Below are 16,170 nucleotides of genomic sequence, written 5' to 3'. Positions count from 1 at the left end.
GATAAGACTCACTTGGAGTTCTTGCTAATATTGATATCTATCGCTCATGGCGGGCTGCACTTGTGGATATGAATGTCACCCCTTCCTTATTAGCCTAAGTTGATACCACTGTTTCACTCTTCAATGCGAGAGATTGGAAAAAAAAGCGCAGGCATTGGGCGACTTGCTTATAACGAAGACGAGACTATAGCGCCGAGCATGTTCGTTTCGAAATTATATTTTACCTCTAAGCGAAGTAAATAATACTCCGAAAATGGCTACCTTTGGCGCAGTCTTGAGTGTCCTATTTACCAAAATGCCAGGTATAAGACCCTTAGAGCGATGTTTGAGTCAATTGAAGTCATGAGGAGTAATTTGTTATCTAACATTAAAAAAGGAAATTTGGAAACCATCACAGCAGGGCAGCCATCGCAGCAGCAACCATAGGCGCAGCCGTAATAAAAGCACCGGCGGGTCCAGCAGCACCACCGGTCGACTTAGTCGTCTCGACAGTTGTAGTCGCACTTGCAGTTGCCAGAGTTTGCCCAGGAGTCGTAAGGGTAATCGAATCCAGTCCCGCGGTTACCGTCAACTTGTAGTAATCATCGGCCATTGGGGCAGTGGTGTATGTCGCCTTGGTAGAAGTGGAAGACTCATATTTGCCTCCACCCAAGGATCCCTTCATGCCCACACTCATAGTGCAGCTGGCGGACTCAGTTGAAGATTTCAGAGAGCACTCATAGGACTGGGTGAGAGTGATATCATAGCTGGTTGACTTGTCCGAGGTGGATGCGATATATATGCCGGTGAAGCTGACTGTCTCCGGGCCTTGGACGATCGTCCACGGAGTGGGATAGTTGCAATCTGTCTTGGGAGCGTCCTTCAGACAGGTGACGTGGTATGTGGCGGCCTTGGTGTTGTAGGCAACCAGGCTGGCAGCGGTGCTTGTCCAACCGCCGTACTTGAGCAGGCCCCCGTCCCAAGAAGGAGAGTAGTAGCCGATGACGGCGCTGCTGGTGTCGGCGGCTTGGGTACCGAGGGTAGCAAGGGCTGCAGCTAGGAAGAAGGAGGTACGCATTTTGATGGTTAGCGGTTCTTGACGCGCGATGAGGAGAAAAAAAATGAAGTTACGAAATGCAATTGGCGAATGCGTCCCTTTAAATGAAAGGAATCAAGCTATTTACTTAGCTCATGGAGCTTGGCTTAATTGGTAGCGGAAGGCGAGACTATAAAGATACTAAGGTGGCATACCCCGAGAGCGTTTCAATATCCAATCAGAGATCAAAGAAAATGGACTCGGGCTAATAAGGGAATTGTAAAATTTAGGCTGGGCGAAGACTGTGCTAGCAATCGACTATATTACTAGCGTAAGACAGGAATAAAATTGTGAACTAGTCAGTGGCCAAAAAAATAGATATCATGTGGCCATGGCACAGATGGTAGTCAAGTGTGGATTTAGGTTCGCATAACGTTACAAAAATGGTCTTAGCGATGTGTGTAGCCGATTCCTAGAGGCTCTTTTTAATTTCAGGATAATCGTAGGACCCACAATTAAGGCCCCAAGCCCCCAGGGCTAGCCAATCTCTTATGTAGGACTCGGGTTATAAATACTATGTACGGAGTAACTTCGGTATGGAGCTAGAGTGGGCTAGAGTGGGCTAGCTCCACCGAGCACAAGGCCCTCTCCCGGACCTCCCGGCTATGCGGCTTTCTAAGGCTCTTTGAGTCACACCTGGGCAGCTTATGGGTTGATGCCTGCACTAAGTGATTAAGTGCATAACCGGAGATTGGAGTCGGCAGAATCCGGTAAATAAGTCCGTCAAGCTATCAAAAATAATTTGCCCCTCGGGATGATTTTTCGCGTTTAGCGGTCAATGACTACCATTCAAATTACGAGTGCAAACGGTCAAGCCATAATCGTTTGAAAAGCACGATTTATCTATTGAGAAAAACAGTCATGCGGGGCGTTGCTGAGATGCTCGGATCTGGTAGGCGACAGGCAGGGCGTTGCCAAGTAATATTGCAATGCCTAAGCCCAAAGAGATAAATCCAATAGATGAAGACGATCGGCCTAAGGGAGACTTTCATACAACACGTTCTCTTAGCTCATTCTCCGTCCATTCCCAGATCTACTTTGCGAGCTTGTCATCCATTCCATGCGCACTTGCCAGGCCACCAACACCGACAGGCTCGTAGTATTCGCCACTCTTAACATTCTTGGAAACAGCAGCCCGTAGCTGGTTCTTTACGCCGTTTTCTACACTGGACTTTAATCCCAAGACGTGTGCTGCTCCAAACACAGCACGGAAGATCAGCGGTGCATTCGTTGCGCCGGACAAAAGATTCGTATTCACTACTCCTGGATGGACCGAGGCAATGGTGAAACTGGGATACAGGGCTGCCAGCTGTTGAGCCCAGAGGATATTAGCTAGTTTACTCTGGCCCTACCGCCGAAAAGCAGTAAGTGTGTCCCCTGGTGTCTTGAGCGTGTCGATCTGGAAGCCTTCGGCGGGTGCATAGAAGTGTCCGTGAGACGATACTGAGACGACTCGGACCTCTCCTCCCTCCTTTGCTGTCTGCTCGAGTACCGGAAGGAGAATCTTTGTTAGGAGTGCGTGGCCCATATGATTCGTGCCAAATTGGAGTTCATAGCCATCCACAGTCTGGGCTGGAGGCGTGGCCATAACCCCCGCGTTCAGCATTAAGATATCTAACCGGTCGGAGCTGGGGTATGTCGTTATTGGGAGTGAAGGACATCCTGGTATCGATGGCGATATACAGTTGCTGGATTCGAATCGCACCGAGAATTGGACGGTAAAGTTTAGGAGAGCCGAGCTATATTCATCCTTATATATTCAATATTTTGACTGGACTAACATTCAAAGATCGCAGGCTCACAGGGGTTCTGCGCTACCAGACTTAAAAAAGTCATTCAAGCTACTTCCGCTATCTCTTTGATTCTGAACGGAGACGGAGTTTGAAAATACCCGTTATATCCGAATCTTGCCATGGCTAGAAAAGACTATTGTTGTTCATTTCATTCGAATTTGTGTCGAAGTTGGATGGAAATAAGTTTATATGATCTATCTGGCTCCTCAGTCGATTTCGAGCATCGTACGGCACATCCTTGTCCAAATCTAACAGACTACGTAAAATCCCATACACTAGACTGTTATGGGGCTCAGTCCTGGCTGGCCTTTACGAGTTCCAAGTTCCCAGAAATCCTTAGAAAAACCCCCGAGTTTGTCAAGAGAGGGCGGCGTAAACAACATGTCCATAGTAGTGCTGAATTCTTACTCCTACTGTAATAACTTGTCTATTAATGCAAAAATGCAAAAGAACGTCTCTTATAATTACCAGCGAAAAAAGGGTACATTAATGCTTCTGCTCTTTTCTTGTTTTATGCTTTCTTTTGATTTTCACATATGCGATTGTACTATTTCCTGCAAAAGAGGTTTATGCTCTCTCCAGAGCTTTTTCCCACGTGGCGAAAAGCATGACTATAATGGGACCACCTCGGGAGCAGCCGCCACTACGTAGCTACAGTGGACATTCCTTTCTCATATCTCAGTATTTCTGCTTTTTCCAAGATTCAATTATTCCAACATCGCATCCCTTGACACCCACCAGTTCGAAATGTCAGACTCCAAATCCAAGTTCCACGATCTACCCCGCGCGCCGGGGCCCTTGACCTGCCCATACAAGGTGACACAAGTTCGCAAGTTTTTTTTATGAACTCAGATTCTCATACAAACTAGGGAACATCTCTCCTCCAATCATCCCAATTTAACAAAGGCTCGGCCTTTCCAAGAAATGAGCGATCAACATTCAACCTCCACAGCCTCCTTCCGCCAAACATCCAGACACTGGATGAGCAAGTCCAGCGCGCTTATCAGCAGTACCAAAGCAGAGCAGATGATCTAGCCAAGAATACCTTCCTGGCTAGCATGAAGGCGCAGAACGAAGTGTTGTACTACAAGGTTCTGACATCTTCACGGCGAAGGCAACATCAGTATCTGTGTTATTACTAACCTGTGAATAGCTTATACAAACCCATCTCAAGGAAATGTTCAGCGTGATATACACGCCTACTGAAGGAGATGCGATTCAGAATTACTCGCGTTTGTTTAGGAAGCCGGAGGGGTGTTTCTTGAATATCAGTGACCAGGAACACTTTGACGAATATCTAGCTGGGTTTGGGACTGCTGAGGATGTTGATTATATCGTTGTTAGTGACGGGGAAGAGGTAATTATATATCTTTGCTTCAGGGAGAATTGATACGTGATCTTGCTTACCATTTATTTGTTTGCAGATATTGGGCATTGGGGACCAGGGCGTGGGCGCTATTCTCATATCGGTTGCCAAACTGGTTATTACCACGCTATGTGCTGGAATCCATCCTTCGCGACAGCTTCCTGTTGTACTGGACTGCGGGACAGATGTAGGAATACCTATGCTCTGGTTCAATCTATGTTTGCTGACAACATGTCTAGAATGAAGATTTGCTCAATGACGCACTCTATCTAGGCCTCCGACAGCGCCGGGTTAGAGGGGAAAAGTACGATGAATTTGTGGATAGATTTGTCCAGGCTGCCCGCAAGCAATTCCCCAAAGCTTACATCCACTTGTATGAGAAATAGTTCCTTCTCTATTGTTCGAAACGCAGCTAACAATACCAGCGAGGATTTCGGGCTCGGTAATGCTCGCAGAATACTCGATAGGTATCAGTCACAGATACCCTGTTTTAATGACGATATCCAGGGAACGGGGTGTGTCACACTCGCTGCCATGTTGGCTGCCCTTCAAGTCAGCCAAGTCAAACTGGAAGATGTGCGAGTAGTGATCTTCGGCTCGGGAACTGCTGGTACTGGCATTGCCGACCAGATTTCAGATACCATAGCCACTGAGACGCGAAAGTCGAAGGATGAAGCATCTAAGCAGATCTGGTACGTATCCACGAGACAGGGAGACAACACCCCTGCTGACACTGTTCTTTCATCTAGGTGCATCGACAAGCCCGGTCTCCTTGTAAAGTCCCTCGGTGATAAGTTGACCGAAGGCCAGCAATCTTTCGCACGAGATGATGATGAGTGGTCAGACGGTGATCGAGATCTTTTGTCGGTCATCAAAAAGGTCCATCCTCATGTGCTCATCGGGACATCAACCAAGCCCGGAGCATTCACCGAAGATATCATTTGTGAGATGGCCTCGAATGTAGAACGACCGATTATATTCCCCCTCAGCAATCCGACCAGACTCCACGAGGCGAAGCCAGTTGATCTCTATAAATGGACCGATGGGCGAGCGCTCGTTGCCACGGGCAGTCCATTCCCACCAGTTACCCATAACGGCACGAAATATGACATCGGTACGTTCTCAAATCTCACCTCAGACATTGACTGCTCAGTATGTTAATCATGATGTTTCAGCGGAATGTAACAACTCAACTTGCTTCCCCGGAATTGGTCTTGGAGCAGTCCTCTCGCAGTGTCGTCTCGTGTCCAAGAAGATGCTAGTCGCTGCCGTGGAGGCACTCAAGGCGCGGTCACCGGCGCTGAAAGACTCCAATAAGCCATTGCTGCCCGATGTGGAAGACGTGCGTGAAATCAGTGTGGATATTGCCGCGGCTGTGATCTTGTGTGCCGTGGAGGAGGGACTGGCACAGGCGGAGGGTATTCCTTCCACTGACTCTGAGCTGCGAGAGTGGATTCGAATCCAGATGTGGGAGGCTGAGTACCGGCCTCTAGTCTATGAGAATTAATCGAAAGGCTTTGTCGTTGGCATGTACTGTGGTTCGGGGATTGATGAGATAAGTTGCCCTTTTTCCTTTCCATGGCAACTATTCATCTCCATTTCCCATACAATTATCTCTCCCTGCTCAAGCAATAAGAGAAGTATCAGATAACTCAATATCATATCGTTTAAAATAGCTCCATTCGCCCTGGTCCAGCGGTCAATTTCTTCGCCCAACCAGGACCAGGATCACAATATCTTGTTCCATCAACCTCACACTTGAATTCTGGATCTCCAGTTATTTTCTAGTGATGTTAGCTTCTCAGATGGTTTATTGACCATTTGTGAGATCGGATCAATGCCGAGTCCCCTGGCTCATAACCTGCTTGAGCATTGGCTACCTAAGTAAGTAGGTAGCTGGTCCTCTAGGGGTTTGATGTGCCCTCATCATGAAATCATTTTGTAGTAGATCTAGAGGCCGGACTAAGGCAAAAGGGGCCTTTGCGAGATGAGACTTTTACATTTGTTAAGCTTGGAGAACACAATGAAGGGAATAATATAAAACTATATATGGGGAAGTGTTGGTCGCAGTTGACAGACGCTACCATGCATAATTCTAATCACCCTTTGATACGTCTTCAACGAAACTACTCCCCAGTAACACCACAGTCAATGGGCTTCTCTCCATCCTCATCGACAGCCACTGAGACATCCGCCAACTCTCCCTTGTCTCCCTCGACTCTACTCATCATTGCCGCCACATTGTTTGTCGCGAGGGTGTTTGCCACCAAAGCTTTGATCAATTCCTGCGCAGTTCCCTCCGTCATGCACTGCCCGGCTTGATCCTTGTCGAGTCCAGGCGCGTACTTGTTGTTGACGAACATAGCACCGATGGTGCCTGCCATACCAACTGGACCTCCCATGAGGGCTGTAATGAATGGCTTGTTCAAGAAGTCCCACAACGGTTCTCCATTCTCCTTGGCTGCTGCGACTGCCTTGTCTAGAATTATAGGAGCCCATTTTTTCAAGCCCCCGACCGCACCCGATACCAAATCCGCCGTACACTGAATGGTGTCCATGCACATGCCGGTGCCGTCTTCGAGATCCCGCTCACTTAGAAGGGACAGAAAGCTCTCCTCAATGTCGCGTTCTGTCAGAGAGGATTCGATCTTCAGCTCGTGGTCGCTGGCCGTGTGGATTTCGTCATCCCACTCATCGATGGGGACTCCACTGAAGGTGTCCTTGGCGAGTTGGTGCCACCTGCGAGTGACGCCGTGGTGATCGAAGACATCTCCGTGACTGACAGGGAAGGCACCCTGTTCACGTCGCAGCTTCTGGTTTTTTGAAGTTGCAGCGATTAAGCTGCTGGGGGAGTTGGTGTTGCCAACTTTGAAATGGGTGGCCCGTTCGACGACCCGGAACGAGCGGTACTTGGGAGCTGAGCAGCCGATGTGGTGCTTCTTGATCAGGTTCTCTGGGTTACAGTCATCGCTGCTATAGAAGGCCACAGTATGGCTGCCTTCATGGCTGTCCGGTGTCACTCTGATATCGTGAGCGGCGCCCGCATATTCTTTGTGACATCCCGAGCTTAGATCGCCGGACCAGGAACCGATGGCCTCACTAGCACATTGGCCACCGGGAGATTTGTGGAAGTTTAACTCATAGCCATAGGCTGAGGTAATCGTGAGGCCGATGGCCCAGAGGACCGAGGAGGGAACGTGCATGGCAACTGATAACCTGGGAACCTAGGAGGTAGAGAGTTGAACAGTAGAGGAGATAGATGGTCTTTGCAACCAGGATACTCTGGCTATTCCCTAAAGATATACCTTCGTTTTATACCATACGAGCTCTTTTGCTTCCGAAATTCTTCCGCCCATCCATTCGTCTTGTGCCCCGAAAGAGTCCAAGGGTTTCACCATTCCAATATTCCTCCTGTAGATCATTCCTGATTTATGACATGTCCACGAGTACATCATTGAGTTGGGGCCAAAAGATGCGTCTGTAGGTGAGGGAATTCATGTGAAAGGCCGCCAAAAAGCTATACAAAGTAATCATGTGAAGTGACGATGGCTGATTGAGTTGGGGCCAAAGGATGCGTCTCATGGTGAGGTCTGCGACAGTAACATTGATTTGGGGTCCAAGGATGCGTCTTCTGGTGAGAGAATTTGTGTAGAAGACTGCCAAGAAGCTATAATTGTCTATGTCATCACCAGAAATCAAGGGGCGGTGGCTGATTTGACTTGGCCAGGCTTAATTCAATTGGATGTGAAGGCACAATACTTGGCATGATGACTGCCTAGCCACCTAGTTAGGTACAGAGGAGTCTATAATAGATTGGGGCTTAATCAATAAGGTACAGAGGATTCCTACCCTGTCTGTTGATGTATGCCCAGAGAAGGATTGATCCTATACTGATGATCTCCGCACGGGCTCTTACTGCTTCAAGAAATGGCAAATGTTGATCCTGTAGATCTGGGGCCGTCGATTGGGGCCGTCGATTGAGGCCCAGCGTTTGAAATCCGGGGATTGGGGCCGGCGGCAGTGCAACAACAATAGTATTATTGGGATCATAGCGGGTTTCAGCTAAGCGAGACTTGTCAAAAATTGACTTAACTAACCTTGGAATTAGGAAGAACGCCTAGCCAATCAGGATCAAGATACCTACTTTATATCACCTCTTCAGCGCTACAATTTCTACTGAGGCCCTTGATATTAGGATATCGTTATTAGGGCCCCATTAAGATTAGGTATTTGGGGGTTTAGGGACTCTAGTTTCTATTGAATTATGTTGGGTTTCGGGTCTCCCCGAGCTGGTAGTCCGGATCATTGTTCCTACAGGAACAGTAACAGCAAATGAAAATGAAACCTGTATGTTCTAGTAGCCAATCGGCGAGTATATTTGAGTTTATATTTGTCAAGCCCACTGGGCAGTTCCATTAACGCCCCAATATAAACGCCCTGCCACAGCCCACTGGAAGGATCAAGCCCATTATACGGCCCCATACTCAGTCAACCAATCCGATGTATAGTTTATTGTTGGTAGATTCATGGAGTAGCTGGTTAGGATAGCCTGGAACAGAGACACAACGATCTATAGTCCGCATGTTATGTTATTTGATGGCGTCACAGATTCTGAGTGTGCTTAGGACCCCGAGCCTAGGTAATGTATTTAAAGGGCCTCAGTTCCTACCATCATCTCCCATCAACAACAACAAGAACAAGAATAAGAATATCTATCTCAATCATCATTCTCATCCAGAAAACATTTTCACCATGCAATTCTTCCTTCCCGCACTCGCACTTCTGGCCTCGGTTGCCTATGCCGCCGACTGCCAGCAAGACCTCAAGTACTGTGCCTACACGCTGGTCGGAAAAGGTACATATGCCATTGACTATTCTTTGTCAATGACTAACACATAATAATAGGAGATTACCACCAGCAGGTTAACGGCGCCGTGTCCGCCTACACCAACGGCGCACTGAAGACCCACCACCCCGACTTCTTCCTCTTCAACTGTGAAAACAGTGGCGCCATCACGGTCCTGCAATCGTGCCCCAGTGGATGTGTTGATGGCGGCCCGGACAACAGCGACCACTGCCGTTAATTGAGAAATTTGGACAAGCCGGAGAGGGATACTAGATGGAGCGCATGGTTTCTCTAGGGGAACAAGGATGACCTGTATCTGTATCTTATTCGCGTGTATCTCATCGAGCAGATAGGACTGTCTTTGCTTTCCAATTTACTATTGATTAAACGAGGAATATTCCACGGTAGAGTTTGCGTACGGAGAGATTTTGCTGTCTTATGGTAATACAATCAAGAGTGAAGAGGGGTGGATGTACAAAGGGGTCTGTAACACACAGATCGATCAGAGAGAAACAAAGACTCCATATAGGAGCACCGACGTAGTCTTAGGAAGCATATGGAGTACTGCGTAGGGAGAATGGTCATATGATTGAGATGGTTGCATTCGCTGGTTGTCTAGTTGTCTAACCGTCTAAAGAGAAAGCTACCGGTGTTAGACTCGAGAGTACTTATCAAGTAAGCCCAGAAACATTCTCATAACTTTATACTGTTAGTAAATACACGTGTTCTAGATGAGCCATTATTCATGAAAATAATGTTGGGTGCTCAGGCCCATGTGTAGACCCTTCGTAGTCAGATAGGTCCCTCTTCCAAGCCCTATAGGACCCCTTCTCTATCCGCTCCTATTATAACCAATGAACACAGTTTCTTTCTCCATTGGGGTCATTAATTCATCTAATAGCATTCTCTAGACTTTGTCTTTAGAGAACTCGACGTTCGACCTTACCTAAAAAAAGGATGTACAGTCTCTGACTTAACCTTGGAGGGCAATATATATTGTGATCAAACCATACCAAGGCCAAGTAAAACTTGTCGTTATATCAAGTTCCGTTACACTTTTATAATACCACAACTAGTGCATTCATAGTGAGAAGACGGAGGACATATGTGAGCACTCAAGGCGGGATTGACCAAATTGTGACAACCGCAACAGAGCTATTGGAGCGGCTCTTAAGAAAATCAAAGTTACCCAGGATGGAGCCCTGGGGCCTTGGAGACCTGCAGGACTGATGTAAGCAAGCCACACTTTCCCTCCATCCATGAATCAGGCCAGCCCTAGAGGGAGCTTATCCCCACGTAAACTTCCAAGGTTTGATCTGATGCATCTAACATAGCTAATTCTTTCAAAGCAGAGCTCTAACGAATTCTGTTCCTCTTAGAAGTTCTGGAAAATCCTTTCAAGGGCGGTATATGACGACCTACTAAAGAAAATTGAAGCGGCAAATACTACTCCGTATACTCTGAACTTTGCTCGATCAAGCAAATCGCCAAGATGAGAGATGACAATGACAAACACATTGGGCTGGCTTTCTCAAGCAGCACCAAACGAGGAAAACACTGGTTCCTACTAGTAATCTCGCTGCCGGGAACATCATTACGTCCATCTCCGATTCCAGCCCTACCTAGCCGAGTATGCCAATAATCCTCCCAAACGAAGTCTGAGTCTAGCTTTCATTTCATCTTCTCCAACATCCATGACACTGCGGTACAAAGTTGGGAAAATGGACCCGGCGTTGAGGCTTACGAAAGAGGTACAGCTAGAAAGTGGCTGGCACTATGCAATTGCTGTGGATACTTGTCTTTCATGGTCTAGCGTAAGTATTATTTGCCGGAAAAGCCATAAATTTGAGGACCGAATCTTCGATAAAATTATTTCTCCTTTATTCAAGAATGTGATGATCCATCTTTGACAGATGCGTAGTCAGGCCTAGTATAAGCTAGTGTGAACCGTTTGCTCTGCTCCACTTGGGGGCCATCGAGCATTGCCCCGCTGAGACCACCACTTCTTCTTCTTCTTCTTTTTCTCTGCGGGCTTCTCAGCTTTCTTCGTCATGGGGGATACGACTGGCCCCCCCTTGGGGCACACTGGCTGTTGAACAATACTTTATTGTAGGCCTTAGTGTCTCTTGTGCCTCAACTCAATAGCAAGCATTTTGCTAACCCCGTATAGGCAAACTGGAATTACTCCTCGACCAAAACTCCGGATCAGCAGCGAAGAAGACTAGTCGGTGGGTTTCTCGACCTGAATCTTATCCCGATTGAATGGGTAGAAGATTGGGACAGCCTTCCAGGAGGTATCGATCCGCCTCGTGCGCCTACGACAGAGGAAATCGACACGATTCTCCGACCTTACCGTATCAACGCCCTTCGATGGCGCGCAGATAATATGTTCCACGACCACACATCCCCCGCTTTACTACGCACATACTATAGCACCGAAGAAGGCGAGCAAGCTAAACACGACGAATTGATGAATAGATGGGTCGACTCAGATCCCTTTGAAGCAGAATCCTGGTGGGCAGTTCTCGATAATGCGGATCACTTTAACTTTGGGTGGGAGTGGCGGCGTATATATGAGATTCTCCCCCTTGCTGGCCCAATTTCCCCTGAGGTTGATGATAAATGGATACCGCGATTCCGTGGCCCGGATTATTATGATGATGTGCGTTATGATTTTAAAAGGGAAGTTGCCGAAGCGAAAGAACAAAACCCTACGGCGTGGCGCGAGGGCCGAGATGCTATTATTGAGAGACTTGCGATGAGACTACACAAACTTGCCACGAGGACATACCTAATCCTTGCAGACGAGGAAGCTTTCCGGTCTGGCAGTCTGCGGCTGCTTTATTTGGATGGCTTTCGAAATATCGTTCGCGAGGGTCGTATGGATCCCGACATTGACGATCTCTTCGGTGTTATTAGTCTATGGATGGACAGCGAATTACTCGAAAGCTCTGTTGTGGGGGAGAAGTATCGAGTCGGCGGGGAGTTGGGAAGGGAACTGTATCAATTAACAGAAGAAGAACTTGCAGACCCTAATTAGAAGAAAAAATGAACAGCTGCTAGCGCTGATTTAAGTCAATCCTATACTAGATAGCGCAGAAAAAACCACAAATGAACCTATGAAATGGATGATCTTGAATTTTTATCACTCTGCAAGCAAGCCCAGAATCCATCTCATGGATGTGTACAACTAGCAAATGTAGAAGGGACGGTCTGAAAAATCGCCATACGAAGCAAAAGTCATCATGCAAATGTGATATGTTACAAACTGTTCAATAATATGGAACCTATGTGAGCCAAAGATAAAAAGAAACCAAGCTAAAAAAACCGAGAGATAGAAACAAATAGGTTGACTTATGGAACCCATAGACGCATAAATCCTACGACTTCCTGGCGACAAGTCACGCAGCTGCCGAAGTTGTTCATGGCAAGGCTCACGCGACAGTCCTCGCAAATGCACAGACAGCGACAAGGCCATGTGATGATAGCTCGTGGGCTTGTCTGGCAGACCACACAGGGTGGACCATTAGGGCCTAGGCCTGTTGCGCCGGATTCCCACGTATGGGCATCGGAACTGGCCGAGGTTTCTGAGCGACGGGAAAGGATGAGCTTCTCGAGGAGTTCAGCTTCCTCTTCGGGGGTAGGTTTTCGCCCTTCGGATCCTGAGTGCATGGCGTTGAGCTGCTGGAGGCGGGATGAGAAGATGATCCGGGATCTCTCCTTTTCGACCTGTTTCTGGTAGCGACTGCGCGTCATGATCTGTGAATTGTCCTGGTTTGTTTTGAGATGGGCGGCTAGGATCCTGGCTTCTTCTCTACTGTCGCGATCGCGTGGGTCAAGAAGACGGGCGAGTGTGCTCATGTCGATCAGGGGATCTTGGAGTGGTGGGCTTGCTCTATCTGCATACGGTTCAAGCTGGGTAGGAGTTCGACGACCATCTTCCGATGGGTAATCCTCCCATTCTGACTCCGAGGCATTGGTAGACATGGACACCACGCTCGTGGTGTCAAAGTCATCAGAGGGCGGGGAATAATCAGAGGTTTGATCTTGGTTTCCCCATGCACCGCCAATCTTCCACCAGCTGTATAGTCTGTCGTCTAGCCGGCTTTCATCCGAGCCCATCCAGTCTGGCCGGTTTGCGCGCTCTCGCTTCCTCATCTCGACCTCGACGTCAAAGTCATGGTCATCGGGGAGCTCAAGCTCTCCATTTTCCGAGAGGATCCAGAAATCTAATGGCTGTGATGGGTTCGTCTTGTCAATATTAGACTTCTTTCCACGATGACCCACTATGCGCTTGAGCCACATTGGCCGAGCGCTTATTCCCAGTCGATCAAGCACATTATTGAGCCCATATGCAGCCCAACGGAGCATTATAAAAGAAATTGCGCGGAAGAACGAGAGGACATGCCACAATCTGATAGATACTCGCACTGCGCCAACTCCCCCAAGCTCGGCTCGAGATTGCACGGTTCGAGTACCGTTCTTGGGTTTCTCAACCTTCTTTTCGCGGTTGTAACCACTCTCCCAAGCAGATTGTTCTGGCATGTCGAAACTTGAGAAACCCATAGCTTCGATAGGGCGACTGCTGGGTTCGCTCTGCCAATCCCCATAAGATGAAGACTTCCGCCTCGAAGCTTCAATCTCAGAAAGGCGATCCTCTTCTAACCACGTCATCCGCCGTGCAACGACTGATTGGCCCTCGTTCAAGAACACAGCCTCACTTGCCGCGGTTAGGGCAACATAGCCGATTCGAAGCAACGTTGTATAAAAGTCTTCGTGTCTGTTTATACGAATGCTTCTTATCTGGTTCGAGCCTTGCATATTCTCATGGGCCATCAAGAAACGATCATAGAGTGAGACAGGTTGATCGTCGGAAGGCAGCGAAACAGCGGTGATGGTTAGTGCTAAAGTGTATATTGACAGGCAAATCACGATGCCGCCCAATAAAAAGATATGAGGTATGAATCCCACAATGCAAACGGTCGGGAACCTGAGCACGCCGGTTTCGAGGCTGACGGGCGGACCGCCATCTAACCCCCACGACATGGCTACCATGAAACAGCCACCCCAAAAGGCGGTGCTGAAAAGCCGATATTTGCTCTGCTTCCCGAAGACTTCTAGAATGTGTGAAGTTGCACTATTGCAGCACGAGATCAATACAATAAGTAGCAATTCAGGGGTGACATTCATGCGTTCCAATACTTGCGACCTTGTGAGGAGGTCAAAGACCGAAGTTGAGCTCTCATCAGACCCACCCGAAAGCGCACTGAGGGGACTTTGTTTAGGAAGACCAAACAGGCCTAGTCCGATGGATTTACTGATCATCGACTCGGCTTCTGCGAAGGCGATTGAGTGCTCGAAGATGGACATCCCCGTCTCGGTCATCACGGGCCTGCCTTGTAATGCGCAAGAGAGTGTTTCAATAAAGTGACTCAAACAAAGGAGCATGAATGTCGGCCACAGGAGGGAAAATGATCCATATGGGACACCAGGGTTGGTTCCGCGCGCCATCTTCACAGCATTGCACGACCGTTCCTCAGACTCCCATCCTAAAAGGGTCGAGCTAATCGAGTAAAGAGCGCCCCCATGACTGGAATAGTCGAACACGAGTTGCTTCCCGGGGTATCCGTAGCGCATTGTTGAAAAAGACGGCGATGTCTGACATCGGATTCCACGAAGCAGGCTAAGTATTTGGGAGGCGAAGAGAACAATGGGGATTAATCGGAGAGCCGCACGCCTTTCCCAACCTAGTCGAAGGTGTCGCCGTGTGGATGCATAAATAGTAATTCGGTTGAGGATGAGCGCCTAGACCTATCAGCATGGGAAGTATACAAGTCGAGAGCGGGGTCTCACCTCCACTAGACAGGCAAATGACCAAAGACTTGTCAGATACCCAAAAAATCCACCGAGTTTCTTCATGGCGCCCAGGAACTCAGCAAGGTAGTAGCCACTCTCCTGGCCGGCTGCATCGGCGAACTCATTTCCAGCCATATCCGCTGCATGTGTTGCGGCCGTACCGCTGGCTCCAGCTGCTGAACCAGCCCCGCTCCAGATGGTTTGGGCAAGGGCTTTAATTCCGGTTATTCTAGCGAGAGTTTGGGGAACCGTTCGGAGGGCAAAGGTCTCGGCGTGCTGAAAGGCGCGAAGGGGGGAGGTCAAGAGTTGATGCGGTAAAGAGGACAAAGAAGAAGTTTCCGGCGAGATGGTTGTATTCAAGTGTTGCAACAAAGCCGCGCTAGATGTGGTTGGTATTGTGGAGGGGGCCACGATGCCTGACATGATGAGGCGGTGTTGTATGCGCCTCTGCGGGTGACCCTTATCGGTGATCCGGGGGAGATGCAATCAATGCAGAAGTCCGCCAGTGCATCTGACTGTGGACACAGGCAAATAAACTGTTCAATAGTCGAAAAATGTTCTGACTAGACTGGGTACCACAGTGAGCAACGCTCCTGTGAACTGCATCACGCAAATCAAAATGTATGAAAGAATGATCTTCACGATGGCGGGCACTTCCTTGGAAGTTCGCCCCGGTGGAGCCGGCCCCAGCCCTCGGTATTTGTTATTTGCTGACTCACCGGAATTTCCAGCCTCTACCAGGGCTTCAAGTTGATATTGATACATACACTTTGGCCATCTTAACAACGGAGTACTCCATATAGAACTCTACAATATTGATATGATTTTTTGTTCAATTTGTCTCCTATGATCCAAACCCTTTGCCAGTGTCAGCTAGACAAGCGTGTTATCATTGGAGTTTTCTTGATCTACCATCATCTTTAGACAAATTCGGCCATAGATGTATCAACCGTTTGCAAATGCTCAGATGGGGTAAGAGGTCTTCTGCAGAAATCCAGGATGCTGCTACAACAAAGAAGGAAAATATTTGCACATTGCTATATGTATTCTATCCCATAGATCCCATAGAATACATGCCATGACATAACGCCATGACCAAGCCTATGTATGTGAGCTAGCCTGGAACTCCCCATGGTATTGTCGTAAAAGTCGAGTGTTGTGTCATTGCGCCGTGAATCATTTCAAAAGTGATGCGAGCCGAAACAAGGATCGATGCCGAAGGTCTCGCAGCAAG

At 48.2% G+C, this 16,170-nt stretch overlaps 7 protein-coding genes across 7 annotated transcripts; 3 read left to right on the top strand and 4 right to left on the bottom strand.

The window, feature by feature from the left end:
- Nucleotides 1–391: 391 nt before the first annotated feature.
- Nucleotides 392–1,057, bottom strand: N7471_013184 (uncharacterized protein; the record flags this gene model as incomplete). Its single annotated transcript, XM_057285903.1, has 1 exon — nucleotides 392–1,057. The coding sequence occupies one exon, from the start codon at nucleotides 1,055–1,057 to the stop codon at nucleotides 392–394; it is 666 nt and encodes a 221-aa protein (XP_057129228.1).
- Nucleotides 1,058–2,108: 1,051 nt separating this feature from the next.
- Nucleotides 2,109–2,681, bottom strand: N7471_013183 (short-chain dehydrogenase/reductase; the record flags this gene model as incomplete). The annotated part of the gene is made up of 2 exons (XM_057285902.1): nucleotides 2,109–2,364; nucleotides 2,428–2,681. 2 exons carry the CDS (start codon nucleotides 2,679–2,681, stop codon nucleotides 2,109–2,111), a joined length of 510 nt encoding a protein of 169 aa, XP_057129227.1.
- Nucleotides 2,682–3,555: 874 nt separating this feature from the next.
- Nucleotides 3,556–5,909, top strand: N7471_013182 (NAD-dependent malic enzyme). The gene is made up of 8 exons (XM_057285901.1): nucleotides 3,556–3,684; nucleotides 3,738–3,959; nucleotides 4,022–4,225; nucleotides 4,293–4,421; nucleotides 4,474–4,607; nucleotides 4,660–4,926; nucleotides 4,984–5,348; nucleotides 5,410–5,909. Exons 1-8 carry the CDS (start codon nucleotides 3,616–3,618, stop codon nucleotides 5,739–5,741), a joined length of 1,722 nt encoding a protein of 573 aa, XP_057129226.1. The 5' UTR covers nucleotides 3,556–3,615; the 3' UTR covers nucleotides 5,742–5,909.
- A 451-nt stretch (nucleotides 5,910–6,360) lies between these two features.
- N7471_013181 (uncharacterized protein) lies at nucleotides 6,361–7,437 on the bottom strand (the record flags this gene model as incomplete). The annotated part of the gene is made up of 1 exon (XM_057285900.1): nucleotides 6,361–7,437. The coding sequence occupies one exon, from the start codon at nucleotides 7,435–7,437 to the stop codon at nucleotides 6,361–6,363; it is 1,077 nt and encodes a 358-aa protein (XP_057129225.1).
- Nucleotides 7,438–8,986: 1,549 nt separating this feature from the next.
- On the top strand, nucleotides 8,987–9,318 carry N7471_013180 (uncharacterized protein; the record flags this gene model as incomplete). Its single annotated transcript, XM_057285899.1, has 2 exons — nucleotides 8,987–9,089; nucleotides 9,140–9,318. The coding sequence occupies 2 exons, from the start codon at nucleotides 8,987–8,989 to the stop codon at nucleotides 9,316–9,318; spliced, it is 282 nt and encodes a 93-aa protein (XP_057129224.1).
- A 1,456-nt stretch (nucleotides 9,319–10,774) lies between these two features.
- N7471_013179 (uncharacterized protein) lies at nucleotides 10,775–12,120 on the top strand (the record flags this gene model as incomplete). Its single annotated transcript, XM_057285898.1, has 3 exons — nucleotides 10,775–10,894; nucleotides 11,022–11,189; nucleotides 11,251–12,120. The coding sequence occupies 3 exons, from the start codon at nucleotides 10,775–10,777 to the stop codon at nucleotides 12,118–12,120; spliced, it is 1,158 nt and encodes a 385-aa protein (XP_057129223.1).
- A 314-nt stretch (nucleotides 12,121–12,434) lies between these two features.
- Nucleotides 12,435–15,359, bottom strand: N7471_013178 (putative ubiquitin-protein ligase (Asi3); the record flags this gene model as incomplete). Its single annotated transcript, XM_057285897.1, has 2 exons — nucleotides 12,435–14,885; nucleotides 14,934–15,359. The coding sequence occupies 2 exons, from the start codon at nucleotides 15,357–15,359 to the stop codon at nucleotides 12,435–12,437; spliced, it is 2,877 nt and encodes a 958-aa protein (XP_057129222.1).
- Nucleotides 15,360–16,170: the final 811 nt, after the last annotated feature.

Source organism: Penicillium samsonianum (genome assembly GCF_028829775.1).
Source record: "Penicillium samsonianum strain IBT 33392 chromosome Unknown utg000009l_segment0_segment0, whole genome shotgun sequence".
In the NCBI taxonomy this organism is placed as follows: domain Eukaryota; kingdom Fungi; phylum Ascomycota; class Eurotiomycetes; order Eurotiales; family Aspergillaceae; genus Penicillium; species Penicillium samsonianum.
The sequence above is the reverse complement of the archived record's forward strand: the minus strand, read 5'-3'. Positions and strand labels throughout refer to the sequence as shown.

What these genes read in the sequence shown, in the direction of transcription:
- N7471_013182 (XM_057285901.1), top strand. Translation starts at nt 3,616, where the DNA reads ATGTCAGACTCCAAATCCAAGTTCCACGATCTACCCCGCGCGCCGGGG. An exon ending in CCCAAAGCTTACATCCACTT is followed by an intron (nt 4,608 to 4,659) that starts GTATGAGAAATA and finishes TAACAATACCAG; the next exon opens with CGAGGATTTCGGGCTCGGTA. An exon ending in GAAGCATCTAAGCAGATCTG is followed by an intron (nt 4,927 to 4,983) that starts GTACGTATCCAC and finishes TCTTTCATCTAG; the next exon opens with GTGCATCGACAAGCCCGGTC.